Source organism: Brachycentrus maculatus, unplaced genomic scaffold (assembly GCF_059751285.1).
Source record: "Brachycentrus maculatus isolate JH-2025_06_01 unplaced genomic scaffold, ASM5975128v1 h1tg000038l, whole genome shotgun sequence".
NCBI classification, from domain to species: Eukaryota; Metazoa; Arthropoda; class Insecta; order Trichoptera; family Brachycentridae; genus Brachycentrus; species Brachycentrus maculatus.
Genome location: NW_028280792.1, coordinates 197,935 through 221,046, shown reverse-complemented (window position 1 = coordinate 221,046; position 23,112 = coordinate 197,935). Strand labels below are relative to the sequence as shown.

General features: G+C 34.2%; 2 protein-coding genes across 3 annotated transcripts in view; both read left to right on the top strand.

The window, feature by feature from the left end:
• LOC148312568 (ceramide-1-phosphate transfer protein) overlaps positions 1–15,014 on the top strand; it is a 250,325-nt gene extending 235,311 nt beyond the window's left edge. Inside the window, exon 4 of the mRNA XM_088276265.1 lies at positions 14,797–15,014. Coding sequence (XP_088132391.1) covers positions 14,797–14,889 — 93 coding nt within the window. The 3' untranslated portion in view covers positions 14,890–15,014. The remainder of the gene's footprint in view (positions 1–14,796) is intronic.
• LOC148312566 (oxysterol-binding protein-related protein 9) overlaps positions 1–23,112 on the top strand; it is a 126,498-nt gene that overhangs the window by 73,077 nt on the left and 30,309 nt on the right. The gene's annotated exons all lie outside the window — the stretch shown is intronic.

Here is a 23,112-nt window from a genome sequence, read left to right as displayed (position 1 = left end):
GTTAAAGTAAAAAGCTATAGAAATGTTACGATATTTGCTACGTAACCTCCAACTTACGAGATTTCGTGTTTAGTTAAAGTAAAAAGCTATAGACATGTTACGATATTTGCTACGTAACCTCCAACTTACGAGATTTCGTGTCTAGGTAAAGTAAAAAACGTTAGAAATTTTATGATATTTGTAACGTAACTTCCGACTTTGGTATTTAATGTCAGATTTAAGAAATAAGCGATATGATTCGGTCAATACTATGCAGTGCTCTATGCACCAATGGATGCAGACAAGAGTTTTAAGAGAAATACGTGTAAAGAAGGTGTACGAATCCCTCAAGGAGACTATACCTCTCTGTATGAAATTGTAATATTGTTTGAAAAAGTGATATTTTTCATTTTCTTCCCCTCTTGATACGTACGTTAGACGCTTTCCTTCGGTGTTATTTCGGGAATGGCGTCTAAAAACGTGGACTTGAAATTTATGTGCATAATCGGGATTGCTTGAGTCGACGCGCCGCTTTTTGTACCCCCGTATTATACTATTTATGCGGCCTGATTGTGTAACCCTATTTACCCGTCCGGTAAATAAATATACATATGTACAACCAGCGCGCCGCTTTGTTCGCCTTAACCTCCGTGCGCACGGTGACCAGAGAATCGCCACCGAGACACGACGATGGTCCTTTGGAATTGCGATATTTAACAAAAACACAATATTAATCAAAACACGCATTTTTAATATGATTTATATACATTTCAAATCATTTTAAAATATAATTAAAAAAATAAAAATAAATTAAAAAAAGATATGTATATTTTATCAAAAGTGACTGCCGAATCAATCAATGAAATAAGTATATCTACCCAATAACTATGAATTTATTTCACTTTTACGTTATATTTTATCTAGAATGAGTGATGGATGGACTTTTGCATAAAAGTATGTAAAAGTATTCCTTTTACCCTTATCCACACCCGATGATGCTAGGGGACGTAGGATTTGTCCACCTCCATAGTGTGGTGGTTAGTTGCTGGGTTTGAGGTCGCGAGCTCGATTCTCGAGGGATCAGAATAAAAAATACTTTATTTACTCCAATAATAATATTACTCTACTAGGATAGTAATAGTATTACTCTATTGCTCTATAAGACTGGTACCTGAAAGCCGGACTGATCACTTAACCTTCATATTTGATTATTTATTTATTTACACTGCGTCGATAATATGTTGTGCCCGATGCACCAATGGGGATAAGTGTCTGAAAAATAAATAGTAAAATGTTCTAAATTATTGAAAATATTGTAAACCGTCAATATTTGAAGTCGATTTTTGTTCTGATCAAATTTCGACATTGATTCCGGTTGTTATATACGCCCGCCTACCGGATTTCGTACGAACTTTAGAAGTATAACAAAATTGAGAAGTAATTATTTTGTCAATGTATGCGTATATGAGAGTAAAAGAAAAAAAGCAGCAATGGCCAGAGCGCTCGGTCTGCATACCTGAACTCATTTAACGATAGAAGGATTTATTTAATTGATATTATTGTGTACTTATACTGACAGGGCGTTGCACTACACGGAATTTTACCGTCCGGCACATCAGTTAGCGTTTTAAAACGATGATTGGCTTGGATTGGTTTGTGCTTTTGCCCATCTTTCTTCGGATCGGTGCTCATGATCGGTGCGTGAATACATTGCGCGTAAATTCGATCACGCTAAACTGTCGTAGTCGCTTTCATTTTTCAAAACCGGACTGCCGGACGGTGAAATTCCGTGTAGTGCACAAGCGGCTTTACTGTCTGTATTCAATATTACCTTGGACCGGTACTTGACTCGTAGGGCTGATTATCTTGCCTATAATTAACGATCAAATCAACATTGCATCTGGGCTCTATTCACCCTTGAGTGCGGGTAGGGGTCAGAAGAAGAAGAAGAATACTGTTTAGTGGCGCTACTCTGCCAAGCAACTTAAGAGGTAACCAAGTGAAAGGGCACTTATAGCGTTTTTCCTTAGATCTTGACTAAGTGAGGATTGACCTTAAATCACTGTTGACCGCTTTGAACCTTTTATTTACGAACTGGCTTAAACGCTTACATTGTAACAACACAATACAATACAATACATATATATACAATTATTTTAACCATGTGATTTTTTAAAAATACATTTAACTCGTGTTTTGTAAATACGTTTACATTTAAAAGAAACCTATTGTGACACGTATTTTGATGTATTTGACATCATTACCAAACATTAAATGAGACGTTGAAGGACGAGGAAGGCATAATTGGGTTGGGGCTTAAAAAAACAGTCATAACAAACGTAGTACATTTCATTCGGGAGTCACTTTTTGGTAATACCTTTCTATTTGTAATTTAATTTTACTTGGTAAATATCTCTATTTCTTATAATCTATTGTGACAAGTGTTTTTTTTTGTATTTATTTGTTTATTTTTTATTGGAAAACCAAGTTATTTAACAAAAATAACATAATATAAGACAATTAAAAAAAATATATATATTCCAATTAGAGGTTTTCACTTAAGGACTCTAAAAATAAAAATAAACCGTCATGTACATAAAATTATAACTACATAAATAAACTTACATTACATGTATTTATCAAATAATAGAAATTTTCTTTACCAACTAGTCAAATAGACATCAACAATATTTGTCTTGAACGTATTAAAAGAAACATTATTGGTGTCTATTTCATTAAGCATTACATTGCACATATCGCAGGCTCGATTGAAAAATGAATTTTGGTAGGACTTGGTGTGCATTTTAGGGATTTTTAATATTTTTTTGTTTCTGGTCTGTGCTCCCGGGACTCTGGAAAACTCTGGACTCTCTCTCATTTATTACTCTGATGGGTAATAAATGAGTTTTAATGCATTCCGCATCATTTTCAAACACCGTATGTGCAGCTAAGTCCAAATCTTAGAGTTGTGTCCTTGGGACGTTGAAGGATAAAGAGAGGGTAAAATATGTTCGTAATTTTTATTCATTCATTATTTTTTTATTGTTTATCAGTGGAATTTATAGATTTTAAGAAATATTGGTATTTACCAAGTAAAAATTGAATAAAAAGTGAATAGATATTACCACACAGTGACTGCCAAATCGATAAATGAAGTTATTTTTACATTTTTATATTTTTATATCTCAACATAGATGAAGAATAATAAATCTGGGTATTTACAGGGCTTACGACCCGTCGTAGGCTAGTTTAAGTGATCATTTTTATATAGTTATCACTTAAACTAACTTATGACGGATTATAAGCCCTGTTAATACCCTGACCCATACTCTTCTTCATCCATATTCAGATATCAAAATATATTTTTTAATTTTTTTTTTTACGTATTTTTTTATAATTATTTTTTTCTCTCAATCTCTTGTGATTTCTTGCTAGATGGATCACTTAACAAATAAATATTTAATAACGTATCTTTTTTTACCTCCAGTGATGTAATGTTTTATTCAGGGGATGCTCGTTGGTTCCTGAAGCCGGGTTACGGACACGTGCTGAAATCCGGCCTGAAACTTATCGCCGGCCTGAATAGAATTAGGTTAACGACCATATTTATGCGCTGATTATAAGTGGGGTTGGGAAGGATCCGTTCGTTCGGAAGATCCGGCTCAGTGGAACCGCATCGCTCAAGTGATCCGCTCACTTGTACCGGACCAATTGAACGATGCACATTTCGCCGGACGATTCGCTGTATTGATATTGCACACAAATATTTTTATCTCCCAACAAAGCACAGAAATCACAATCAATATAATTTATGGTAATGCCATAATACCAATAATAATTGTATGATTAATATAACGGTATTTTCATAAAATTCTACCTCAATAGCGCTTGTAATGACATGGACGATGGTATGATGCTTTTTGGTCAGTTGAAAGATATTCCTTCTTAGCAATAAGCCTTCCGATGTACATATCGTAGTCGTACAGGAGAAAGTGACCAACTAACGAAATGTAAATAGTTCAGGAGGGCCATTTAAGTGAATTTTGTTTGGCAAGAAAATAAACATCAATGCAGTTTGTCATTTTTAACAAGTCAACATGTCATACTTCCAAGTTTAAAATCGCTTTGGGATTTTTTCAGGACAATATTAAGCTAATAAGATATCAAATAAGTCAATGATCACGTTTTTGTAAACAAATGCACTTTCTCCTGTACGACTACGATATATTCTGTACAAGTTAAATAGTAACTACTAAAAAGTTTGAAAGAAATAGGTAAATATGTGTAGTATCTCGTTCAAAATTTTTTTATCCGTTGAAGTGATAAAATTGGTCGAAACATCTCGAGACTTCGAGAATTGCCAGTAGTTGAAGTTTATGTGATCTAATTGTCAATTAAAGTACCAAGCTGTTGGCCTTAATTATTTCGTTATTGCTGTTCATCTGCTTCAATTATCATCTTGCGGTTGATAATTGAAAAGCAGACACAGCTGAGGAGCATCATTGTAAAGGGTGGACCATCTTGCATTTGGAATTTGAATTATCGTTTTTTTGAGTTGGAAAGACAACATAACATAACATATAACATTATCAAATCGACTGAAAATTAATTTTATATTATTGACATTTCAACATATGTAGATGAAGACGAATATAGAAATCTGGGCATTTACAGGGTTTACGATCCTCATAGGCTTTGGTTAAGTAATCACTTTACACACGTATAACATTCACATAATTCTACTCATGAAGATGAAGGTTTTATCGTTGTTTTATGAAAATAATGGTTTTTGAGCATTCTAGGGTTCACGACCTAGGAAAGACCTAGCGTTAAGTAAGCACTGTCAATACCGAGAGTTATTTTTATATAATAATAAGCTGCATACAAATTTGAAAATCATGTTTACAGGCATTTCCCAGCGTGTAAAAATAATCCAGGGTTCGGATCTTACTTGCACCTAAATAATATAGTCCTTTCTAAATAAAAGCTTTCTCATCCCACCATAGATGGCTTCAGTGAATTAATATACAGTGTCACGAGATTAATGATATATGTAGGAGTTTAAAATTTTTGAGTAGTATGGTTGTCAATCATGGGTAGAATGGTGAATGTAGCTAGTGCATAAAGTGATCACTCAACCAGCCTATAACAGGTTACCAGCCCTGTAAATACCCAGACTTACATATTCTTCTTTATCTTTGATATGTTAAAAATATTGTTATAAAATCTCTAAATATTTTACTTTAATATTACTTTGACAATATTGTATAAACAATAAACAATGAGTGTAAGTCCCTCTCCAAGCACAAGAACATAGTCTCTTCATTGGAGAGAAACAGCGTGACTAGTATTTTATTCTTCATCCATGTCGAGATGTCAAAAATGGATTTATGAATTTGGATTTGTTGGACATGGTCCCAAAAAAATCTGCCATTAAACAATCAACCCAATGGATTTAACCCGACGGCCGCGGGCGACTCACGGGTGAGTCGCCCTATACTTGCCTCGTACGCGGGCGACTCATATAGGAGCCGCGAAGTTTCTCCCGCGATATTTGAATGAAAATATACTGGCCGGTGGTGAAACTTATACTCTAAAAAATCTTGAATCATTACACTACTGACATCTTTTGGCATCAGTCTAAAATAAGGTTCCCAGCCAACCAGACGACACTTTAAAGACAAGCCCTAATTCTGATTAAATCAACAGCAGATTTAAATGTTCCCGCGCCGTAGCGAGCGTGTGACGTAAGCGCGTATTTGGTTCAGATAAGCGGTGACCTGCACCGACTCGAAACATAAGTACTCTTTATTTTGCGAATGTGAAAAACTATCATTAATCTTATTAAGTTGATTTAATTTATTAAGGACGTGAAGCATTATTTAATATGCAAACAATAATCATGTGGTGGCTGTTTTTAGTACAAAATGCTTAGTGAGATATTTTAATATCTGTAGAAAGTGAATCGAACTTTATTGTGTTTTAAACTTTTTTCGTTTTATTCATTAAAAAATTTCGTAAAATGATTTATGTAGTGTCAAGAAAAAGTATAGTAACAATTACGTGATTTAAAAAAAGTGATTTTTAAGTATATATATTTTAGTTTACTTCTTAAATTTAAAATGTCAGGTCCTGGTCTTAGCGGTGATGAAATTTTGAAAAATCTGGAGTCAATAGACTCGGATTTTGAAATGAGCGGAAGCGACAGTAATAGTGAAGCTGCCGAATCTATTTATTTTTCCGATACGGAGATAAAAGTCGAAGAAGGGGATGAAATTTCGTGCGATGCAGACCCTTTTGTACCAATAGTACATGAATTCGATCATTTCACTTCAGGTATTAATCCTGATACAATATTAACCGAAGATTCTACAGAGCGGGACTTTTCGAAGATTTTTTTAAAGGACGAAATAATTTTTATATATACAAGATGAGCACTCTCGATTTTACGGAATAGGCAAGAATACATAAATAGGTGGACACCACAATTTTGGAAATATATGTTTTCATTGAAATTGCTTTCGCGATCACGAGAAATAAACATCTGACGATAGAAGAGCAATCGTTGCGTTATTTATGTCTTTTTAAGTTTAGTGTGTATTATTCTAAGACCTTTTCAAGTGTTAACTATAAAAACTACAACGGCTCACGGCGGCTCTGGTGCGGTACCCGCGCACGGCTCTAACGTGCGGTATGTATGTGTGATGTGTATATGCATGCATCTACTTATGTAGTGTCTATATGGCGCCGCCGGCCTTGTATGGGAAACGATCTTCGATGATTTATCAAGATTTAGTGACGTTTTAGGAGTTTATTTACATTTAGAAACGTACTTCATAATGTTGGTGATGATTTCTTTAACACGGGTTGTTGAAATATTTACGTTATTATTGTTTAAAGTCGTAATTTAGATTACGCAAATGGAGTGCCGCGTGTGACGGGAGGATGGGTATATCTAAGACGCGTGTAAAAGGTTAATACATTGTACCGAATACTAAAATAATCGTAGACTTTTATTTACCGCACACTCGACTGCGAGATGGCAATCCCAACTGCGAACCTTCCCTTCTCCCTCCATCTCTCTCCCCCTCTCTCCCTCTCTCATCCGTCCGCTCTGGCGTCGTTCCAATTGGAGCGTCGCGACGGCGCGCGCCGGTCGCGTGTGTGTGCCTCCTCCGACGGTGACGTCACTCTCCTGTGTGTGAAAACACCCGGCCGATTGACGTTTCGTAACTTGGCACTGGTGTCGGAAAACGTGCTACCGGATTCGTCGGAATTTGGCGGAATTTGTCGATATTCCGCACCGCGATCGAAAAGTGATTTGGCCACATCGATTCCACTCGATCCGGTGCACCCTGAGCGACCGTTCGCCAGTCTCTAGTGTGTGTGTGAAAATCTATAACGCATATATGGTTTTTGGCTTTAGATTCACGGTTGTAAGGTACATTTGTCTTATTGTTTTGTAGACCATTTTTCTCTTGTTGTTTTTATCCATATTAGACTTGCAATCCGTTAACGCATGAATAATTGAGTTTATTCAAGTTTAATTTTTTAATTGATAATAATTTTTATTATATAAATAATGGCGTTGCATATAGAATAGTCAAGTTAATTAAACAATATCATTTAATTATAAATTATGATAAACTTATTATTAAACTATAAGTTGATTCTGTTTAATTTTAAAAAAATAACTAAAAGATTGTATGTAATTGATAAAAAAATTCATAGTGCATCAGTCTTTTACATTTTCTTTGTTTATTTATTTATTTATGGTTGGCATCGTAAAAAAAACCTGCTGTTTATTTTGAAGACTTGTATTGTTTACAATACGTATATGTACAACATTTTGAGTGTATCCAAATACTTGTTCACAAAATCTGGATTATCTCCAATTTCTCCAAGGGTTTCTGCTTCTTTACATCTCACCAATAGATGTCTCTAGTTAAGTTCTAGTGATTCAAGAACAAGGTTTCTAAATTGGTCCATATATATAGAACTTCCAAGAATTTGAGTAGTGTGGTTGTCAATAATGGGTAGAATTAGTGAATGTTACACGTGTGTAAAGTGATCACTTAAACCAGCCTATGACGGTCGTCAGCCCCGTAAATGGCCAGGCTTCCATATTCTTCTTCATCTTTGATGAGATGTCAAAAAATAATATACGTATAAGTATGTAATTGTTGTTTATTTTTAATTTAAACATGACTTATGGTTCTACTGATTTGCTTTTATTTTGTTGATAGCTGTTTCGCCTTGCGAGGTCACTGTTAAATAGTGTTGTATTTATTTTCAAAATTAGTTGAAAGTAGTAGATTAAATTTTTGTATTATCTAAGTAAATGCATTTTTTCCAAGATCAAAACAGATTAAAATTTATATATGTTCCTTTTTTATAAAATTCTCAGTAGTTTAAAAGATAATCTAAACCTTTACACGTTAGTTTTATTTAGCATGCAAATATATTATTTTTTTAAAAATTACCAAAAATAATTCTTCACTGATTTGGCAGTCCCTTTGTTGTAATTTCTATCCATTTTAAATTTAATTTTTACTTGGTAAATACTACTACAGTCAAACTCGGTTACTACGAGCACGGTTATAGCTAGATTTCGGATATAACGAGGAAAAATTCGTTGTCATTTTGGTTTCTGATTTTCTTCCAACATTTATGTACGGTTATAACGAGCTACTTCTCGGCTATAACGAGCAAAAATATCACCAGAAAATATTAAAACTTAATAATTTTTTGAACACCATTTTCGACCCAAAGCAATAAAATCCGATCGGGCAGTTAAATAGACCGATGCCGTAGTGTTTCTTAAAATTGTGACACGTGTTTCGACGCATTTCACGTTTGTTATACGGTTTTTGAAAATGATGCAGAATTTCAAGAGATTTTAATAAATAGTGGTATTTACCAAGTGAAACTCGAATTGAAATTCAAAAATAAGAAATTAAATTAATATTACTGTTATACTTTTATATGGAGTCATCATCATCTTCTAAAGGCAGCGCCTTGTTGTGTCAGCCACTTGTCTCTGTCAGTCGCCATCCTCTTGAGCTGCGAATAGGAGGAGACGTCCATGAGCCGCTTCAAATCCTGGAAGTATGAAGTTCTTGGGCGGCCTCTTGTTCGTTTTCCCAAGATTCTTCCTTCGAAGATGTTGCTAAGAAAGGTGCTATGTCTAATTGAGTGCCCTATTAGCTTGGCCTTCTTCTTCAAAATATGATTTATAAGCTCTCTTCTTTCTTTTACGTCCTGCAACACCTTTTCGTTGGACTTCCTTACGACCCATGATGTTTTGGTCATCTTCCTCCAAACCCACGTCTCAAATGCTTCAAGCCGGTCTTTTTCGTACTTTTGGATGGTCCAGGTTTCACACCCATACAACAAAACACTCCAAACAAAAGCCTTTATGAATCCTTTTCTTACTTCAATTTTTAAATGTTTGTTTGAAAGGAGGCTGTACTTTTTCATAAAAGTTTGCTTGGCTAGCGTTATCCTCTTTTTTATGTCTAGGGTACATTTATTGTTATATGTTAGCGTGCTACCCAGATAACAGAATTGATCCAACTGTTGAATTACTCTATTTCCGAGAAGTATTGTTGGATGGAGGTCAGATTGCTCTTTTTCAACGATCATTGATTTTGTTTTGGCGGCATTAATTTTCAAATGGAACTTATCCAGAGCATTAGAGAGAGTGTTTAACATGTGGTTCATGTCACTCTCGTCCTCTGCTATCAGGGCGATGTCATCAGCGAATCTTATACAATGTATTTGTTGACCGTTTATTTGGAGTATTGCGTGCAAATTTAGGAGAAAATAGATTGTAAGTTTGGAAATTCTTCTTCCAATCTACAGTATCTACTCAATGAATTAGGGCCACGCAGAATTTCGCGCAATTTCTCAATTCAAACAGGAATAACTCAGAAAAAACCTTGAATAAAACAACATTGAATTTTATTTACACATGAACACTTTATTACGCTTAAATTATGCAAATATTTTTATATAAATAAAGTTAGTATTTAGTATTTCCACCTTTGGCAGAAATAACTGCCTCAATTCTTTTTGGCATACTTAAAATGCACTGTTTTATCATGTTTTTTATTTCTTCGTCTTCTGACCAAATTATTTGAATATTTTTTTTTAGACAGTCTACTGTCGGATTTGGAAATGAGTATACCTTATTTTTTAACATGCTCCATACGTTTTCTATAGGATTAAGGTCCGGAAAATTTCCAGGCCAGGGGTCAAAGGCAGATTTTTGTTAGACAAAAATTTTATTATTGATTTAGCCCGGTGGCAAGGTGCCCCATCCTGCATGAAGGTGTATGGACCTTCTGTTGGGTCGAGTGTATGGTAGAAGGGCAATAAAATTCGTTCGAGGACCTGCTTATAGGAATTTTGGTTCATTGTTCCTTCCACGAAAAACAACGGCCCAGGTAAATTGTTAATAATACATGACCATATCATTGTTGCAGGGGGGTGTTTGATAACTTTTACCACACAGGCCTCATTGTAACTTTCTATTGGTGTTCTTCTGACGAATCGACGGCTCCCTGTCACGGCTTCTAACCGGCACTCATCACTAAAGATGACCTGAAAAATAATGAAAATTTAAGTTTAATTCAAATATGTAAGTTTATTTACTAAAATGATATATTGAAAATTCAATTTAAATAAATACCTTTTTCCAATCATCTACCGAGTAATTTCGATGTAGCCTGGCCCATTTTAATCGATCCGCTTTCATTCGTGGTGTCAATTTTGGTACTTTTACAGGGCGCCTGCATTTCAGATTTACTTCGTAAAGACGTCGCCACAGTTTTGATACCGATATATTTATACCCTCTGCTTCCAATTTTATTTTTAATGTTTTTGCTGATGCACTACGGTTTTCTAAGGCACTTTGAACGATTTTTCGATCAGTCCTCGGTGTTGTTTTTCTAATCCTACGACAGTTCTTTCGCCGATTGCTGGTGGCGGGTGACTGATTTTTTATTGATTTTGAAATTCTATCCACTGTTTGACGAGAAACGTTTTCTTTTTTTGAAATTTCTCTATTAGATAGTATTCCTAATTTCAGTAGCACCATAACACTAGACTTTTTTTCCTCAGAAATGTCTTTACTTTTTCCCATTTTGTCCTTTTCAAAAAAAACACTTGTGTTTACAAAAAAAAAATATACTTTATGAACTAAAATTAAAAATTAAGTTTTTTTCACAAGACACGATAACTATATAACCTCTCTGAACAAAACAACAACCAGAACTCAAGAAACTTCACTAATAAATGAGATAGGACTATTTTTTGAATATTCAACTATCTGTCTACCTGTGCTAATTAGGGACCTTTCTCAGAAAAAGGGTTTGAAATTTTGTAAAGGCTTAAGTAATCCAGGTATATTTTACATATTATTGAAGGTAATATACATGATATTAGATGTCAATAGAAAACTTAAAGTATTTATGTAAAATAAATATAATAATCCAAAAGATTTCAGAGTATTCAAAAAAATAATGGGTGGCCCTAATTCATTGAGTAGATACTGTATATACATTATCTTTCTTTCCGCTTTCTCTCCTTTTATCTCATATCAAGATACACACTTGAGATGTTTTAATATTATTTTTATTATCATCAATATTTGCTCAACCTTGATTCAAACTTAGCACGACACGGGAGATTTTTCTCAAACGTTTGAGAAATTGAACCATCACCATTACGATTTATTATTTCTTAGCGTCGACCTTCCAACAGTCCGGAGCCGCTAGCTTGAATGTCGATTTTGCTAGCTTTAATTTTTTCCCTGCAATGTACCTTCATCCTTGTGTTTTTGGGTTTCAAATCATGTCACTGTGGTAGAGCTCAGTCCAGTATAGTCCAGACAAATTACGCATAGTTTAAACTTTATAAACAACTTTGTTTTATTTTTACCACTTTTAATGGTACACTTTTTCCGACTGGTTTCGACAAGAACCTTGTCATCGTCAGGGTTTATGCACTAATTCTAAAACATTAAAATACTCATAGTTAGGTTATAGTTAATTACCCTTCCTTACAAACAAAGTTGTTTTATTTGATAAAGTTTATAAAATGTGCCACAAAGTATCTGCGAAAAACATTCAAGAAACGCGTAATTTAATTCAAACCTCAGAATAAATTTAATAGTTTTATTAACTATTAGTCACTTTGTGTTAATATCTATCAATGTTTTGTTTTAGTTTTACATAGACAATACCACTATTTACCAAGTAAAACGTAAATTAAAATTAATAGTTTTGATTTTTGGCATAATTGTTTCTTAGGACCCTAAAAGTGTCCCCTCAAAAGTCGATTAAAATTTTATGAGTGATATGGGATATTATACAACTTATAATATGAATGCCCGTAAAATTCAACCAATTATTTGCTGTCGACTGTACTTTGTTTTTTTATATTTTTACTTTCGTCGAAAAAAATGTCGTACAGCATTATTTGCCCTTTAAATATAAGAGTGGTTTTATGGCCGCTTCAATATTCCACCCTAAAGTTTCAGGGTGGGTCGCGAGCGGTACTAATTTTTAACAACCCCCGACTTTCTAATTACATATTTTTATTTCCTTTAAAACTTTGGAGGGTTATAATGATTATAATGTCATGATGGATTACGGCGTTTACTTTATAGTGGAAGTCCTCGATTAGTCCGGTGGTCCCGCTGAGATCCGGACTGTCTGAATCTCGATTCTATGAACAAAGTATAAATGTATAAAATTATATAACTAACCGCGACCTTGAAAATCCACGTTCAGATTTGAGAGATTTCTTTTAGATTTCGGGGTTTTCGATTTATAAAATATAATAATGATAATGATCTGTCATGGGCTGGTTGAGTGATCACTTTACACGCGTGTGACATTCACCAATTCTACCCATGATTGACAACCACACTACTCATTTTTTTGTATTTTGTTTTAAATTCTAAACATAGTGCTTGAATTCACTAGAATTTCACTAGAGACATCTATGGTGAGAAGATTTTTTTTTGTACATTGAAAAAACTCTGTTTGTTTGTATCTGATAATGTGTATGTAATAATTCCTAATTGGAGATAATGAAGATTTTTGATCAAGTATTTAGACACACCCAAGATGTTATACTTTCATCTAATATCGGCAGGAATCGAAAAAAGTCAAATAAATATCTATTACTCACTCTAATAAAAGTTCTGGTGGGTCTTTCAGTCGACTTGCCTTTCCGTAATCCCACCCGATTCAAGCTGTACGGTATATCCCCTCGTGGAAAATCTGCACTTGAAAGTTCCACTTGGCGCGAGATATAACCAAGTATCGCGCCTGACTCGAGTCCCGCTGGAGTTGTTCTCTCGAAGGAGTGCTTCAGTTCGCGGTACTTCGCTTGAATCTAATTGCGACGCGGGACTTTCAATTTACGGGAATTTGAATCCGGTGTGCCGTGCGTAGATTAATCGGGAACTTTTCGCGACAAAATTTGAGAAAAATCTCTATTTTTAAGTCTTTTATAAAGTACAGGTAAACCTCGTTTTACGCCGAGTTTCTTTTCCAACAGACACCGGCGTAAAATAAACACAAATATAATAGACGATATAAAGGTTCCATGTCAAAATTCTGAGAACAATCTAACATGTTTATTTAATACATGGCTTATCTTCTTCTGTTCGGTCCCCGTGACGTCGACTATTACTTGAGAGTAATTGTCCTTGTCTCGGGCAGCTTTAAACAGAGCCTCGACGGTCCTGATCCCCGTCCTATCTCGTATATTCCGGAGCCAGGAGATCTGCCCTCTGTCCACACCTCGTCGACCTTCTATTTTGCCTTTTATACTATACATAACTAACTAACTAACTAACCATCACGCCGCTTCCCCGCAGGGGTAGGCAGAAATAATGGAACGCCACACCACCCTGTCTTTGCAAACATTTTTCGCTTCGACCCGGCCGCTTTCAAGTATTTGACATACCTGATCGTGCCAACCTCGGTCTTCCTCTTCTTTTTCCAACTACTTTCGCTTCATAAATTTGTTTAACCGTTCTTTCCTCACTCGTACGTTCCACACCATCTCAACACACCTTTCTTAATTTTATCGATAATTCATAGCATATATTAAAAGTAAATCGTAAACGTATTTAAAAATTCAGTTTAAATACGTTTACAAAATAAATAATATACAGTATCTACTCAATGAATTAGGGCCACGCAGAATTTCGCGCAATTTCTCAATTCAAACAGGAATAACTCAGAGAAAACCTTGAATAAAACAACCTTGAATTTTATTTACACATGAACACTTTATTACGCTTAAATTATGCATACACTTTCATATAAATATAGTTAGTATTTAGTATTTCCACCTTTGGCAGAAATAACTGCCTCAATTCTTTTTGGAATACTTAAAATGCACTGTTTTATCATGTTTTTTATTTCTTCGTCTTCTGACCAAATTTTTTGAATATTTTTTTTTAGACAGTCTACTGTCAGATTTGGAAATGAGTATACCTTATTTTTTAACATGCTCCATACGTTTTCTATAGGATTAAGGTCCGGAGAATTTCCAGGCCAGGGGAGCAAAGGCAGATTTTTGTTAGAAAAAAAATTATTATTGATTTAGCCCGGTGGCAAGGTGCCCCATCCTGCATGAAGGTGTATGGACCTTCTGTTGGGTCGAGTGTATGGTAGAAGGGCAATAAAATTCGTTCGAGGACCTGCTTATAGGAATTTTGGTTCATTGTTCCTTCCACGAAAAACAACGGCCCAGGTAAATTGTTAATAATACATGGCCATATCATTGTTGCAGGGGGTGTTTGATAACTTTTACCACACAGGCCTCATTGTAACGTTCCATTGGTGTTCTCCTGACGAATCGACGGCTCTCTGTCACGGCTTCTAACCGGCACTCATCACTAAAGATGACCTGAAAAATAATGAAAATTTAAGTTTAATTCAAATATATAAGTTTATTTACTAAAATGATATGTTGAAAATTACATTTAAATAAATACCTTTTTCCAATCATCTACCGAGTAATTTCGATGTAGCCTGGCCCATTTTAATCGATCCGCTTTCATTCGTGGTGTCAATTTTGGTACTTTTACAGGGCGCCTGCATTTCAGATTTACTTCGTAAAGACGTCGCCTCAGTGTTGATACCGATATATTTATACCCTCTTCTTCCAATTTTATTTTTAATGTTTTTGCTGATGCACTACGGTTTTCTAAGGCACTTTGAACGATTTTTCGATCAGTCCTCGGTGTTGTTTTTCTAATCCTACGACAGTTCTTTCGCCGATTGCTGGTGGCGGGTGACTGATTTTTTATTGATTTTGAAATTCTGTCCACTGTTTGACGAGAAACGTTTTCTTTTTTTGAAATTTCTCTATTAGATAGTATTCTTAATTTCAGTAGCACTATAACACTAGACTTTTTTTCCTCAGAAATGTCTTTACTTTTTCCCATTTTGTCCTTTTCAAAAAAAACACTTGTGTTTACAAAAAAAAATTATAATTTATGAACTAAAATTAAAAATTAAGTTTTTTTCACAAGACACGATAACTATATAACCTCTCTAAACAAAGCAACAACCAGAACTGAAGAAACTTCACTAATAAATGAGATAGGACTATTTTTTGAACTTTCAACTATCTGTCTACCTGTGCTAATTAGGGACCTTTCTCAGAAAAAGGGTTTGAAATTTTATAAAGGCTTAAATTATCCAGGTATATTTTACATATTATTGAAGGTAATATACATGATATTAGATGTCAATAGAAAACTTAAAGTATTTATGTAAAATAAATATAATAATCCAAAAGATTTCAGAGTATTCAAAAAAATAATGGGTGGCCCTAATTCATTGAGTAGATACTGTAGATAGAATAAATATAATCAACATTTTTTTAAAAATAAATATTAATTCACCAGTTCGTCGGCAGGAAATTAAATTCTCACACTTTTTTAGAAAAAGCATCCAATTTCTTTTGATTTGATTATTGCTTCCTTTCATACAGAATCATAGTACAAGGGCGAACGGCAGCTGTGACGCTTCTTTAACAATTGCACTTAGATTGAAATCCCCGTCTTTCTCACGGAGCTCATCTGTTATCAATATTCTATGGAAGAAAGGAGATGAGTTAGAAAGGTCGTTTTTAGAGTTTTTCCATAATTTTTTCTCCTCTTCTTATTGGAGATTTTCTGATTGAGAGCGATCTAATTCCTCCATCAACTCTTCTAATTCTTGATTAGGAAAACCCACATCCGGCGCCAACCGACGTAAATCGAACCGGTGTAAAACGAGATTTATCTGTACTGTGTCAAAAACTTCGCGTAACTATCTAACTAACTAACCATCGCTTCCCGACCGGGTAGGGACTGAAAATAGATCACCACAACACTCTGACTTTGCAAACAATATTCGCCTCTTCCACATTCATCCCATAATACATACCTGCCGATTTTTCTTTACATTAGGTGCATACCTTACTTATCATCTGAAAACACCTGTTATATTTATATTGCGACTTTCTTACAAGTAACAAGAAATTGTTTTTTGTGAATTTTTTATCAAACCAATGTTGCTCAAAGTGTGGGTTTAGCTGCCTTACCTTGTAAGGGTAAACTTTCCGACTCCATGCAACTGCCAGCTACTTATTTTAACCCCAATATCTGAATATTAATTGCGGAATATGTATTGGAGAGCACGCAACACGCGAGCTTATTAACAATACCGTTGTAAGTCCCTTGTAGAATCACCTACTTAGGTTGTTAGCAAGGAACGTACAGGAAAAATATTTTAACTCGAGGAATATTTTGTAGAAATATTTTGACTTGAGGAATAGTTTGTAATATTTTGACATTGTTCATGGTGGAGAGCGTGTTTCACGACAGCTACTCAAATATTGTACACCCACGAGCATTGCGAAATAAAACATTTTAGAAATGTGTGTTCATTTATTTATTTTATTTTATTTTTTTATTTACATAAATAAGAGCAATAAAAAACGTATGTGAAAAGAACTCCACTGGCAAGACACACAATGTGGCTTGGTGGGTCTCTGCATTTTTAATTTTTTTTTTTAAATATGTTTTTTAATTGTTCTGTGTAATTTATTTAAAATGTATACAATTTATGTAAATAAATAAAAAATTAAAATAAATAAAAAAATAAGGCGACATCACTATACGTTTTTCGTCTCCAGAAAAAACAGTTATTTTGAGTCGATACTCTTTTGATCCAGGTGTGCGATATGTTAGCTTCGCTTTTATTTAGCGTAATTTTTTTTTAAATCGAAAATATAACATTTTCCATTTCGACAGGAAATGATCACCAGACGCGTTCAACACTCCTTCATTTAACGGTTCGTTACAAACGTATTCGCGAATCTCAGAATCCTTCAGAGAAGATGAGGTTATTTTTGATAAAATTTCTCGCAATACCGTTTTTCGAGGCTTTGAGACGTCTCTCGAGACATTTAATCAAATGTTGATTAAATCTTCCCGACATTTAAATGACTTTTTAGAATAGGATGTACGACATTCAATTTACAGAATTCTTAGTAATTTTGAACCGTCTGATAATTTGATGAAATGTACGATATTGTTTTTTTTTACCTAAATATATGAATTGTATTTAAGAATGTCGTAGTATATGTAGTTAAATTAAAATTTTCCCCAATTTTACGTATGTGTATGTATAAGTTTATAAATAAGAAACAGTTCCTACCCCCTCTTTAACCTTCAATGTCCCGAGGACTTCTTCAAACCCTTATCCGTGCATAGGGTACTGCATCATATAAACGCAGTGTTTCTTAATCGTTAACATATGAAGGAAAGGTGATCAGCCCTCCGCTTCAGGTACGAGTCCAGGGTGATATTGAATAAATCACTTACGAGTATATTTATTTGATCACCCCCTTGGGAATCGAACCCGGGACCTGCAGAACGGTAGCCGAGCGTGCTGACCTTTACATTCCCGAGAACACAACTATAAAATTATATATTATAAAAGAACTATAGATATATTATATAAGAAGCTTCACATACGGTGTTTGAAGATAATGTGCTATACATCAAAAAACGTGTCACAATACTTTTTATTTTAATTTTAAATATTGGTATTTACTTAAATTAACAAATTAATTTAAAACATTTTGAATGTGTCCAAAAAAACATTTATTTTTATTGTTTTTATTTATTATTTATTTTTAGCCAATTTGTACATTATAAATATAATACATGTAATAATTGTTGTATAAAATAATAATCTCTTTTAAGTATGTATATTAAACAATGATTAACATATTAGACAAAGAACTTTGTGTACTTGTTCACAAAACCTTCAATTATTTATTAAAACCCTTACCGCACCCCAATGGTGCATAGGGCACTGCTTCATATAGACGCAGTGTTATCTCGATCGATTACACATGAAGGAAAGGTGATCAGCCCTCCACTTCAGGTACCAGTCCATGGTAATATTGAATAAATATTAGAGTGAAAAAATCACTTATATTTATTAAACCAATTATTTAAAGAAGTTTTTTGTCATCTCAACATAGATGAAGAAGAATATGGTAGTCTGGACATTTACAGGGCTTAGGATCTTATGACGGTCTTAGGCCCCGTAAATGCCCAGACCTCCATATTCTTCTTCCATTTGATTTATTGTTTCGGCATTTACTTTGTGGTAAGACATGTTGAAATTATTAAAGAAAACACTTGTTTTTTTACCACTTGAGTTTATGTTATGACTAATGACTAGTTTCGGAAGTTTAGCTTCCATCTTCAGGTCTAAATGTAAACTAAAACATAATAAATAAATAAAAAAACTTAAATTCTAATAATAATTCAATAAATAATATATTGTTTCTAAATTCTTCACCTTTGCTTTCCATTTTTCCTTTATTTTCAAACTCCGCCCCTTGACTAACCCCCCCCCCACCTAACTTACCCCCTCCTTATTTATAGAACAGTTGATTTTTTACTATGTTTAATATAGTGTTTTTGCCTAGAATTTACACTCATGAATTACATGAAATTATAGTAGCATTAAACATAAAGAGTAAATCCACTCACGAGTAGGCATAGGCTATGAAACTTATAAAGTTGTAACCTGAGTAGGGTCATGATAAACGGTGTTGCATAAGCCGTAGCTAGATTTCAGAGTCACTTGGACGTTAGGTAATTCAAAAAAATATAATGTTTTAGTTTACATTTAGATCTGAAGATGGAAGCTTAACTTCCGAAACTAGTCGTCATAAATTAAACTCCAATAGTAGAAATAGATGAAGAAGTTATTAAAGTGTTTTCTTTAATAACTTCTTCATCTATTTTGAGATGTCGAAAAAACAACAAATTACTTAAGGTTCCCTTATTCTTGTATTGAATTACTTTTCTCTTGCATTCTTTCATCACTTTTCTCTTCCTCGCAATGTCACCTCTAGCATTAAAGCTCGGTATGTTCGCATCCTTGACATTTGACGTATTTTCTTCTTCTTCTCTGCTACGTGTGTTTCGTGTCGCCTCTCCGAGGTGACTAGAGATTACAATTAAAATATTCATAAACTCGTTTCCTCCTTTCCTCCTCCCTTTCCTTCACCCTCGTGGAGGGGGGGGGGAGGGTGTATCGCCGTATACCACCCCCCGCATCTGCCCTCCTTCGGGAGACGCTCGCAATAACAAATGAAATTATCATAATGCTCTCGTATTTTGACATTTTCCCTTTGGGAATTTGCGTCATTTTTCAATTTGTTTGTTTTTTGTGATTAATAATTAAGAGCTTCATTTTTAGACTATGCAAATAAAACCCACGCTTTATTATTTTTAACTGTTTTCGTTATTTTTTTATTCAAGTTGGTTCAAATAATTTTATGTACCGTAGAACGAGGCTACTTGAACTTTGATGTGTTACTTGAGCCCAGTACAATTTTTTTTTAAATCTGTATTTGGTCTACAATAATGAACGTATCGTGACAATAAGTGTCACCTGTCAGGGAAAACAATGAATCATGTCGATACGTTCATTATTGTGAACCAAATACATTTTTTTTTCGTACTGGGCTCAAGTAACACATCAAAGTTCAAGTAGCCCCGTTTTACGGTACATATTTATTTTATAATATACTTAGCCGCTATAATTTTTTTTAAATAAGGCCATTTGTCTATGATCGTGGTATAAAAAATAATATAACACGTAAAAAAATGTGAGTAGCTAACCATCACGGCGCCTCTCCACAGGGGTAGGTAGGCAGAGAGAATAAAACACAATTTTGTTTTTAATTACCTTTTTTATATTCACCCCGCTTCCCCGCAGGGGTGGGTAGAAAGAATAGAACGCCGCACCAATCTGTCTTTGCAAGAACTCTTCGCCTCTTCCACATTCATACAATGGGTAGAATGTTGAATATGACTCGCGTGTAAAGTATTTTTTTTTTATTAAAAAAAAAAATTAATAGAAAAACACTTGTTTTTTTACCACTTGAGTTTAGTTTATAGAAGATGGAAGCTAAGCTTCCGAAACTAGTCGTTATAAAATAAACTCAAGTGGTAAAAAACAAGTGTTTTGCTTTTAATTTCATCATGTCTTACCAAAATGTGAATGCCGAAACAATAAATAAAATATTTATGTTTTTATCACCTATTAAAATACTTCAAATTCATGCTATTTCTGTGAGCCTAAGCGGCTCATTATTAAAAATAGGATACCAATCTCACACAATCAGATTGCGGTAGAATGGGTTCGAACCCAGAAACTCTGACTAAAGAGTCCGCTACACTAACCACGGGACCACAGCCCGTCATCTACGACACTCCCGACGAATATTGGGCTCTATTAGATGTTTGCTGGACGCTATGAGAGAAGAGAAAAATATCTCTACTTTTGCGTGTTTGGTCAGAAAATGCACGGCGCAGCATCGATCGGTGGGGATGCGAGGTAATCACGGGGTGGGAGGGTGGTCCATCCCCCTACGTAAGGGTAGTTTGTGGGTCGAACCAATAAGATAATATTCTCAATTTATTATCATTTATTCATTAGTAAACATTACGCATAACTACATTGCAATCTCAACAGATTTATAGTCACCTTTTTTTAAAAGAATTAACCTTATCAAATTGAATACATACATACATTTTGTTACATTCCGCTCACTCCTTTCAACAACTTCATAAATCAAAAAACTTGATTTTTCAGGAGATCGTTTTTAAAGTTTAAAAATATAATAAAATATATTAAAAATAATTACCAAGCCACTTTTTGAACTTTTTACTTTGCAACAGATCTTTTTAGGTAAAACCTGAATGTTTTTTCTCCATTTGAAAAATAGTGTATTTAAAAAATAATTAATCAATGCCCTTTCATCAAAATGTAAAACAACACTTTCTGCCCTGTAGCGGGTAAATATTAAGTTAAAAATATGCCGCTTCTGCTATGATATAGTACATTTTCTGGGCATTCCAAAAACATGTACAACTGAAAATTTACGATTTTTGATATATGACGTTGTTGAAAGGAGTGAGCGATTTGTTCAAATCTTCTTTTTTTTAATTTGACATTGTTAAAAGTATTTAAGACCTTACTCGCAAGTTATTTAAGTTTTTTTTAAAATATACATTAAAAAATATTTTTTTGACTCTTTCCTTTTCAAAACCATATTTTTATTTCGAAGAAGTAGTTGTTTTTTCAACGTAAAGACGATGTTTTAAGCAAACAATTATATTACGTCTAATGTTACCTGGGGTTTAAGAAAATTAAGTTGCGATTTATTGTATTTAGGGCTTTAAAAAAAAGGGTTTGAATTCGTAAAAACATTATCGTCTTTTAGGTTTTTTGAATCCTCATTAGGGACGGTGTCAAAAACTATCCGGAATTTAACCAATTTTCCGGACTGAGCGAGGTGTGTCGCTATTTTTCTAGGGCTAGTTTTACACGCGTTTTCATATTACTGTTATCACCTTCTTGAGAAATGTCCCACCTTTATATAATTTGTTTTTTTTTTCGAACTGTTGCCTTATAGGCTTTAACCCTAGATAACTAAACTATATTTGTAGATACATAGTAGCCAAACATTCGTCAGGCGGACTACGCAATTAAAAACGTGAAAATTATAAAAGTATTAATTAAAAATAGTAACTGGTTACATGACAGTTAAATTTTGTTTTATTAGGGATGAATGTAAGAGACATTTAACAATAAATCACTATTCCGTAAACAAAGCCTGGCGGGTGCGGGGTGCAGGGACGTAAGTTCACTTGACTTTTTCGTAGAATGGCGTCGTCGCGTGGACGAATGTTTAGTTATCTAGGTTTAAAAGCTCGTTTTCCCGGATCGCGCATGAATGTTATTTTTACGTCGCTGATACACACAGAATGGTGATAAAATTCGCAGGAAATAGTCGTTCTTGGTTTTACGGGCAGTTAACCCATTCCGCTTGCCACATATCGCTCACTCCTTTCAAGAACGTCATAAATTAAAAATCGTCAATTTTCAGTTGTGCATGTTTTTGGAATGCCCAGAAAACGTACTTTATCCCAGCAAAAGAGGCATTTTTTAATCTTAATATTTACCCGCTACAGGGCAGAAAGTGTTGTTTTTGCATTTTGAAGAAAAGGTATTATTTAATTATTTTTTTTAAATATACTTAATATTTTTCAAATGGAGAAAAACCTTCAGGTTTTACCTAAAAAGATCTGTTGCACAGTAAAAAGTTCAATAAGTGGCTTGATATTTATTTTGAAAACATTGTATTATATTTTTAAACTTTAAAAACGTTCTCCTGAAAAATCAAGTTTTTTTATTTATGACGTTCTTGTGAGCGATATGCAAGTCATGTAATATATATGGCGGCCGGTGGTCATACATCGCACACGGTTTTACGGTTTCCTCAATAAACGCCCGTCTGATAGATCTGGGGCCATTAAGGTGGCTAACCGCCGGACCCTTTGATGATCGACTTGTTGAACCATCCGTGTTTATTTTACTGATTGAATTGTTGCCACCCTAAAACATGATTTACTAATCAAACACACCGTTTGACTTGACTCTACTACAAACAAATAAATAAATAAAATTCTGTATACATTTATTACAATCACAATTTTTACAAATTTTGAACCTTTTT